We start from the raw sequence: 9325 nt of genomic DNA, 5'->3' as shown, positions 1-9325 counted from the left end.
GCTTAATAAAACATATATAATCTTAAAATGGGGCGTAATAATATAATTTTGTAAGAGAAAAAAGTGAAGGTAAACATATACCTGAACAAGCGTCAATGAGGATATGAACAGTTTGTGAAGCCCATACCTAAACAAATATAACTAGTTCACTTCATGTATGTTTCTCCTAAACGGTGCTTAAGTACCTGCTGTAGCAGGAGCTGGCTCGGCTGCACCCTTCTGTTGATATGCATCTCCACTACAAGGATTCTAGACTTCATATGTGTCGTCCATGTTGCAACCTTCAACACTGGATACCAGAAATTAATGAATATGTGATTCAAGAGATAAGTAAAGAAAAATAGGTTTGAAAGTTACCTTTGATAACTGAAGCTTTAAGAGTCTGACAGCTAAAAGAACATGACTCGGTTTCACCTGGAAAGAAAAAAAAAGTTCAGAGATTGAGAAAATTGATAACTTGTGGTAAAAAAAGAAAGAAACGGTTGATGATTCTTTAAAGCCATTATGACGATCTCATAGCCTTTGTCTATAACTTTTTTTTCAAAGCCGTGGGTAGAAATCTGATGATGTATTCAAAAACAGTCTTTGCCTGAAGACCTTTTTTGCAAGCCGTGGGTACAAATCTGATGATGTATTCAAAAACAGATTCAGTCATTTGCAAGCCGTGGGTACTATGTTATGAATACAGTCTCTATCTAAAGACTTTTTTACAATCACATTTTCTGTCTAAACAGTTGTCTTTTTTAAGCGAGTGGTAGTTTTACAATGTCTTTATCAAAAGACTTTCTTGCAAGCCATGGGTACTAATGTGATGAATAGTCTATGTCTAAAGACTGTCTTACAATCACATTCTCTGTCTAAACAGTTGTCTTTAAGCCGTTGGTAGTTTTACAAACTCTGTCTTAAAGCTTGTTCATAAGCCGTGGGTACTAACGTACGTGATGAAGACATTTTCATTCACAAACTCTGTCTTTTAATAAGCCGTTGGTACTAAATTTTCTCACACTTTGCATCCTCAAGTATCCCTTGCTCATAGAGCTGTGGTTAAGCAATGGACCTGGGGTTTAGATTTAGAGTCTTTGTCTGAAGACTTCTCTCAAACCGTACAATACCAACGGGACTCGGGACATTACTTTTCATGACTTGTGGTCGTTATTTTCCATCCAACAAGTTCACGCAACGGGACTCGTGACACTTAGTTTTCATGACTTGTGGTCGTTATTTTCCATCCAACAAGTACAAAACCAACTTTCATAGCCTTTGTCTTAAGACTATTTTGTAAGCTGATGGTCGTTTATACATCCATCAATTTTCATAACTACAGAAATAGCTGTTTTCTGTCTAAAAAACTTTTTTTTTCTTAAGCCGATGGTTGTGTTTTGTAAAGCCTTGGGTACTACTAAAGTGTGTGTTATATTCCATCCAACAAGTACAAAACCAACTCTCATAGCCTTTGTCTTAAGACTATTTTGTAAGCTGATGGTCGTTTATCTATCCATCAAGTTTCATAGCTATAGAAATAGTCATTTTCTGTCTAAAAACTCTTTTTTTTTTCTTAAGCCGATGGTTGTGTTTTGTAAAGCTGTGGGTACTACTAAAGTGTGTGTTATATTCCATCCAACAAGTACAAAACCAACTCCCATAGCCTTTGTCTTAAGACTATTTCGTAAGCTGATGGTCGTTTATCCATCCATCAATTTTCATAGCTATAGACATAGCCATTTTCAGTCTAAAAAACTCTTTTTTTTAAGCCGATGGTTGTGTTTTGTAAAGCCGTGGGTACTACTAAGGTGTGTGTTATTTTCCATCCAACAAGTACAAAACCAACTCTCATAGCCTTTGTCTTAAGACTATTTTGTAAGCTGATGGTCGTTTATCTATCCATCAAGTTTCATAGCTATAGAAATAGTCATTTCCGTCTAAAAAACTCTTTTTTTTCTTAAGCCGATGGTTGTGTTTTGTAAAGCCGTGGGTACTACTAAAGTGTGTGTTATATTCCATCCAACAAGTACAAAACCAACTCTCATAGCCTTTGTCTTAAGACTATTTCGTAAGCTGATGGTCGTTTATCCATCCATCAAGTTTCATAGCTATAGACATAGCCATTTTCTGTCTAAAGGACTCTTTTTTTTTCTTAAGCCAAGGGTTGTATTTTGTAAAGCCGTGGGTACTACTAAGGTGTGTGTTATTTTCCATCCAACAAGTACAAAACCAACTCATAGCCTTTGTCTTAAGACTATTTTGTAAGCTGATGGTCGTTTATACATCCATCAATTTTCATAGCTACAGAAATAGTTGTTTTCTGTCTAAAGACATTTCTTTTAAGCCGATGGTTGTTTTGTTAAAGCCGTGGGTAATAAGGTTGTGTTTTACTTTCCTTCCCCAAACATATCTTAAGACATTCATGCACTACCAACCAACAGTTTCTAAGAAGATGGATTTAAATTTCCTTTGGGACTAAGCTTTAACGCAACAGGGACTCAGGACACTTGGTTTTCATGACTCGTGGTCGTTATTTTCCATCCAACAAGTACAAAACCAACTCATAGCCTTTGTCTTAAGACTATCTTGTAAGCTGATGGTCGTTTATACATCCATCAATTTTCGTAGCTATAGAAATAGCTGTTTTCTGTCTAAAGACATTTCTTTTAAGCTGATGGTTGTTTTGTTAAAGCCGTGGGTACTAAGGTTGTGTTTTACTTTCCATCCCCAAACATCTCTTAAGACATTCATGCACTACCAACCAACAGTTTCTAAGGAGATGGATTTAATTAAATTTCCTTTGGGACTAAGCTTTCACTGCAACAGGGACTCGAGACAATGTTCCCAAAAATAAGAATCTGGCAGAAACACTATTAGATAAGTGTCTGCCTATGATCTTTTTGGAGTTTGATAAAACTAAAAAACAAAAACATAAAAGAAGTCAAAGAACTTATCTGTTTCGTGTTGCTACTTCTTAAGCCGTACGTTCAACTCGAAGATTCACACTTGTCTTCAATCTGTCAATGATGATTTCTCCACATTCTGTAAAACAAAAACAGAGAGACCTGTAATTCTCCTCTTGTGCAAAGAATATATAAGAAATCGCCACAAGAAAGAACATATGTATATAAGCAATTTCAAGTCAAAGATATAGAAGATAACATCCTGTCCATAACATAGCATCAAGTGGCCCAAATCTAAAGCAAGATCAAGTTCTAAGTTATCATGTCAATTGCTACAGTCATCTCAACGCAAACTTGTCAGATCGCACAGAAAAACAAAAACAATTTGCGTAGACAGAGACGAGACGTTACCTTCAACGATTGTTCCACTCCGATTCAAGCGCTTTCCAGGATCGCTACAACAACAATTAAAAAAAAAGAATGGAGTGGTTAAGGAAACATGAAACCCTAAAACAAAAATCGTGAAAACCCAATCGATCGCACCAAGCCCTAATTAAATAAGATATAAACGAAACCCAGCGAAATCAATTCACCGATCAAGAGAAATCGAGGAAGAACTTACTGTTTTTAAGAATGTCGTGAACTTCTCTGGTTGTAAAAATATTTGACAGAAGAGTTTATCGCCAGAAATTTCGAGAACGAGATTTTTTTTTTCGGAGAAAGCCCTAGAGAAATGAGGAAACATTGCCTCATATATACGCTTTTACCTATGTATAATCGCAACCGATATGTACTGCAACGGATACATTTTCAATCGGACGGTGAGTTTTTTCTCACGTGTCATGGTTCCAATCACACGATTTCACTTCCTCCCCAAGGTTTTTTTTAACACAAAAACGCTTAACAGAGTACTATATTCTTATTAGATCCATGTGTATAATTTTATTTTTGATTTAAATTAGTATTTTAAAATTTAGATGTGACAATAAATGTTCTTTTCATTTTTATTATATTTTTAAATACTTGGATTTTTTAATTTGTAAATAAGAGTTGAAACTTTATTTTGTGATGTCAAACATATTCAATGTTTAGATATGTATATTATTCAATACGAACTCCAAAGACTCTTTTGATAGTTTCTTTTTTTTTTTTTTTGTCATCTGTTGGATTTTCATTCACTTAAATTTTGAAGTACACAGAGCCGACAAAGGTGAAACACCCTTTCGAAAGCATAAGCCGACGAGGTAAACAATACCACTCGGAGCCAGGTTTAAAACAACAAGAAATAAATAAAAACAAAGGAAACAAATGATCCCTGAGATATTTGGAGCACACAAACAACCAATAAGCATGTGAAGCAAGACGATGATCGAAGCTAGAATAAGCGGGAAGGCGTTGAAGGTCAAATTATTTGAGGTTAGAGTAAAGCTCCAAAACAAGTTCCATCCGGGAACCACGAGCAACCGGCACTCAATACCAAGCTTCAACTTATGGAAGCATGAGATAACGGATCTCCAACCTGAGTAGCCGACGAAGAAGACGGTTGGCAGACAACTACTCAAAGACCGAACGCTATTGAGCTAAAGCTCCACAATCTCTTACCAAAAAATCCGGAGAAACCCGTCGGTTTAAAACCAAGAGACAGCACCACTTCGCAACATCGCAACTTCACACTGAACCATTCAACATTAAAAGCACAGGTCGAGGCATTAGCGAGAGCAAGGCAAGGTAATTCCGGAGAACCAACGAAGCCATCACCATCAATGCCTCCTGACCTAGGTACTCCAGTATCTCAAAGAAATCACTCAAGACAAGACATAGCTTAAGAAACCCTTAACATAGACGACAGGGCATTGAGAAGAAGGCCAGATACGAAGAACCATTGTTGACCCATCTGAGATTAGCTTCACCAAATTCGTTGGAAGAAGTAGCAACCCACATCAGAGCCGGTTTAGACTTGCACCGCGCACCAGAAAGAGATTGAACCTAGTGAAACGACCCAAGCAAGGCCAGACAATTAGGACAGAACCTGGCCTCTTCTCCACAAGATCCCCAACCGTCAAACGCCTCGGATTCACAAAAGCAACTACCAACAACTACAAAGGACAAAGAACTAAAACATAACCAGACACTAAACGTTGAGGGTACCGCCATAAACAGGAGAAACTTACGACCGTACGAGGCTACCAACCTTCACAGGTTCCGTAACCCGACAGCCAAGCTCACGAGCACTGCTCAGAGTCCGAAGCTACCGGTACAGATCGATTCTCCATCCAAGTAGAGACGCTCAAGGATCAGACGCAAGAGTCGTCGCATCCTCTCCATTTCTCAACCCGGATCCGAAGCTGTACTCCTCAAAATCGTTCAAAATGCCGTGATTAAAAGCCGTAGAAGCTAAATAATAGACGAAACGGGCCCGCTCCCGGCGGCGGTGAGAGACACCGACCATCGGAGCAGGAGGCGAGATTCACTACGGCGCTTCTTTTTTCTTCTTAGGGTTGAGAGGATACGGGTCTAATGTGTTTTCTATATAAACATGAAAATTGATCAATCTATCCATGTACTATATCGCAAGATCTTAAATTTTAATTTTTAATAATATTATATTTCTATTTGTGTTTCTAACATGTACTATATCGCAAGATCTTTTGATAGTTTCTAACATGTACTATATCGCAAGATCTTAAATTTTAATTTTTAATAATATTATATTTCTATTTGTGTTAGGAATTGCATTAGGCGTAAGTCAGATCGTTGATCCAAATCTATTAGGAGATAAAAAACCAGAACACAGTAAGAAGAGAGTCTGCTGTGAAAAAAGGAACAGATGTCAAGCGTGTGGATGTCCTATAAGCGAACTCATTTTGTTGAATCTATCTAGTCAGAAGAAAATCGATCAGGATTTTGCTAAGACATTCCGACGTAATCTCGACAAAAATGTATGTAGGAAAATGCCTCCCTTGTCTTTGGAAACTATCCGCTTAAAACTGAAGGTTCTCCGTTTTGTCAGCCAGAAGTTCTATCTTCTCTCCTCTGTCCAGAACCTGCAAACATCCACAATTTCACCATCAAGAAAAAAGGGACAAACCAATCTAACGCATGAGAGATACTATGACAAGAGTCTCAGAATTTGTTTACACGAACAACTGATCCTATTCCAGTTTGCTTAACCTTTTCCAACACCAAAAACTTGATTATGTTGAAAATTACTTGCAGATACTCTGTTTTAGACTGTATTGGACTCAAAATTAAAGCAAATACAATCACAAATTCATAACTCCTAGTGCAAAGCGACAGATGATAATATGAATCATCACTATAGCACGATTGTTTCCTTTTCTTAAAAGCAGGGGGAGTTCAGGCTACATTGATCCTATTTAATATAACTTTTACACTTCCTCAGTGAATACTTAACCAGTTTATAGACTCATTGGTACTTTGATGAACTAAAAGACAGGCATTCAAAATAGGACATCCCCCAATACCATTTTTAGTAAAAAAACAAAATAAAGAGGGTCAGTCCAAGATTTATTAGCTGCATGCAACTTCATAATTCCTAACAGACTCAGAACATCACAGATTTCAACATCGATTGGTGTAACGAGATATAGCAGAGTAATCAGCACACATTATACCTTGCAAGATGTAGACTAAAGAATAAATGGTATGATGAGATTTATATTTCGTTTTTTTCAATGATTTTCAAGTTGGACAGCGAAAGTTGCGATGATTATTCGGTTATATTGTAGACATGGAAACACAAGAAAACATTTAACATCCACACAAAAGAAAAGAAAGAAGGTTGCATTACATCACAAGTTAAAAGCACAAAAGAGCATATGTCTTCTCCTCATCTCTCTTACTCTGTAGTCTCCTTCTCCTTCCTCTCCTCCTCAGCCAAGCGAACGAAGAGAGACATGTTACCTAAAACAAACAAACAGACGAATGAATGAATGAACGAATGAAAGGCGTTTAAAGTTGATAAAATAAAATCAAGAACCAAATGTGTTCAAAAAAAAAGAATCAAGAACCAAATTAACTTACTTTCGGGAGAGAAGTCAATCATGATCGGTTGGTGTGGCAAAACCTCGGTAACTACAATGTTGAATCCTCCCACAGAACGTCCACTAAATTCGAGCACCTTCTCCACATCGTCTTCCCCAATGACATAAACGTAAGCTCTGTAAATAATCAAACAAGTCATTAATTATCAACTGATAACTTATTTAAAATATGAAAAAATCACACAAGCCACAAACCTTTTGATACCATCATCAGTGTTCCACAAACCTTTTAAGGAACTTGGCGAGAAAGAAACAAGAATACCATATTTTATTTTATTTAATATTTATAAAAGTACATATATTACGGGGAAAATCAATCTCTTCTTGAGGTTTCTACGTGTTTAAGGGCCGGAGATTTGATGAAGCGTCGAGAACATCATAGATAAGAGGAGAATGTGAAGGTTTCTTTAGTTTACGTTTCTCACACGAAGGATCTTCACCGGAATCTGGTAATATATATTTCGGATCTTTACAGGGATTGCGAGAATTCAACTAGGTCGTCACAGTTTCTTCTTGAAATAAATGTTGTAAAAAGTATATAGAATATCATTACAAACAAAAATTTGGGTTAATTTTGTAATGTCAGCATTTTTTTAATTTAGGTTGAATTATATCGATTTTTCATATCAGATGTTTAAATCAATAAATAAAAAAGCAATAGAAAAAAGAAAGGTAATTAAGATTACCTTATATCAGCTACCAAACTCAGACAGCATGATTGTCTAGGATAGCGAATCCCGACCACAGATCATTCACTTCAGGGAAGATCTGGGAACAGAGGCAACAGTTTGATCAGAACTCTCCTCTGTAATCAACCTCCCGCGAAATCACTCGCGCCAGAGGGAGAAGCGAAACTTATTTTCCTTCTCTCGGGTCTGTACCAATATCTTGCTCGAACCCTGGTGGGACTCTCTCTTCATGCCGAGTCTCTACCATGTATACTGGGTCCGAATTGGTGTTCTATCTCTTAATTTAATTCTATTTTAACTTAATATAAACCAGGTTCTCAATCCAACACCGGTTCGCTAAGTAGTTTCACAAAACCATAAAAACGATTACTCTCGTATGTGTGTACCGACATGCTGGTCCATGAACAAGAAACCACATCAAACCTCAAGAGCAGAGTCAATCGCCACCAATCTGTTTTAAGCTCCATACATGTGCGTCGCAGAAACTGAAACTCTGTGCGGTAATATCAAAGACGTGCTTCACAAGTCTTCTGTTGAGCTTCCAAAGTGTCTTGATATCAACAGATATGTGATGAAGTATAGTTCAATGGTTGAAACTCTGATGAAGCACCTGAACAAGGAAGAAGAAGACAACACTAAATAATTTTGAAGAACTGGAGGTGGAGTACATGAGTGGCTGGCTGACAAATACAAGTGTTTTGGTTGTGTGATGATTGTGACCAACAAGGAAAGGTCTAAATTCTGCAGAGAGTGTTTGTTGTGTGATGATGATACTAAATAAATAGGACTTGATCAAATCCTCACCCTTGCCGTGTAAGGAAGATGAACCACCTACAAGACTGAACCAGTCTGGCGCAGGCTCTTAATCAAGGTCATGCAGAAAACATTTTACCATTAATGTGATCATTCTTTAAGTAATTTTTTTCATTTTGTTGATATATAAGATAGAGAACCATAGAAGAAGAAGAAGAAGAAGAAGAAGAAATAAGACATAACATTCCGAGTTATTATTTTACAGGGAAGGCTAAGGAAAAAGGAAGGTTAGATATTACATCGCATCAAAAGGTAATTAATTTACCACATTCATTTGTTATCATTCTTCTCTAAATTTAATATTAGACACATCATTCCAAGTTATTACCAGCTGAAGCGCTTACTCAAACACAAACGTGCAAGAATCTCTGGCCACACATTCCAATTCCTTCAACATCCCCTGCTTCTCTGCCGATTCTGAGTAAAAAGCTGCCTTCTTTAGATGACTCCCATTGGCTAGAATGTACTTTGCCGCTTCTCTCTCTGTCTCTGTGCCCTTGTACTGTCTCCACTCAAAGATCTCAAGATGAGATGACAAACATTCAGGAACAAAACTTGGTTTGTTCCATGAAACCATCCCGTCGTGTTGGACACAGTGCTCCTGAAACTATAGGATAGAGATAACATACATTCTGTTAGTGATTTTTATACAATAAAAGTGGAGACACAATACAAAAGAAAAGGAAAACCACATACCAAATTGAGCTTAAGAACTCGAAGCCTCGGAGCATCATTGAGTATAAGGGTAAGTAGATTCCACCACTCTGAAGAGCATGAACACAGCTCCAGGTGTTCAAGAGAGAGGAAGGAAGTACCGTCAGGAGGATACGTAGTCTGCAATCAAAGCAGAACACAGAGAAGAGAGAGTTAGATA

General features: G+C 37.3%; 1 protein-coding gene and 1 long non-coding RNA gene across 2 annotated transcripts; both read right to left on the bottom strand.

Annotated features, from left to right (window-relative positions):
- Positions 1 to 6: 6 nt before the first annotated feature.
- Positions 7 to 3623, bottom strand: LOC130507011 (uncharacterized). Its single transcript, XR_008942188.1, has 4 exons — positions 3508 to 3623; positions 3297 to 3340; positions 358 to 3024; positions 7 to 289 (listed from the first exon to the last, which is right to left on the bottom strand). It is a non-coding gene; the product is annotated as an uncharacterized LOC130507011 (long non-coding RNA).
- A 4987-nt stretch (positions 3624 to 8610) lies between these two features.
- On the bottom strand, positions 8611 to 9293 carry LOC130507012 (putative FBD-associated F-box protein At1g50980; the record flags this gene model as incomplete). Its single annotated transcript, XM_057001714.1, has 2 exons — positions 8611 to 9058; positions 9148 to 9293. Coding segments are annotated over 2 exons (413 nt in total), but the record flags the coding sequence as incomplete, so codon positions are not given.
- Positions 9294 to 9325: the final 32 nt, after the last annotated feature.

This window comes from Raphanus sativus, unplaced genomic scaffold, assembly GCF_000801105.2.
Source record: "Raphanus sativus cultivar WK10039 unplaced genomic scaffold, ASM80110v3 Scaffold3902, whole genome shotgun sequence".
Classification (NCBI taxonomy): Eukaryota; Viridiplantae; Streptophyta; class Magnoliopsida; order Brassicales; family Brassicaceae; genus Raphanus; species Raphanus sativus.
The sequence above is the reverse complement of the archived record's forward strand: the minus strand, read 5'-3'. Positions and strand labels throughout refer to the sequence as shown.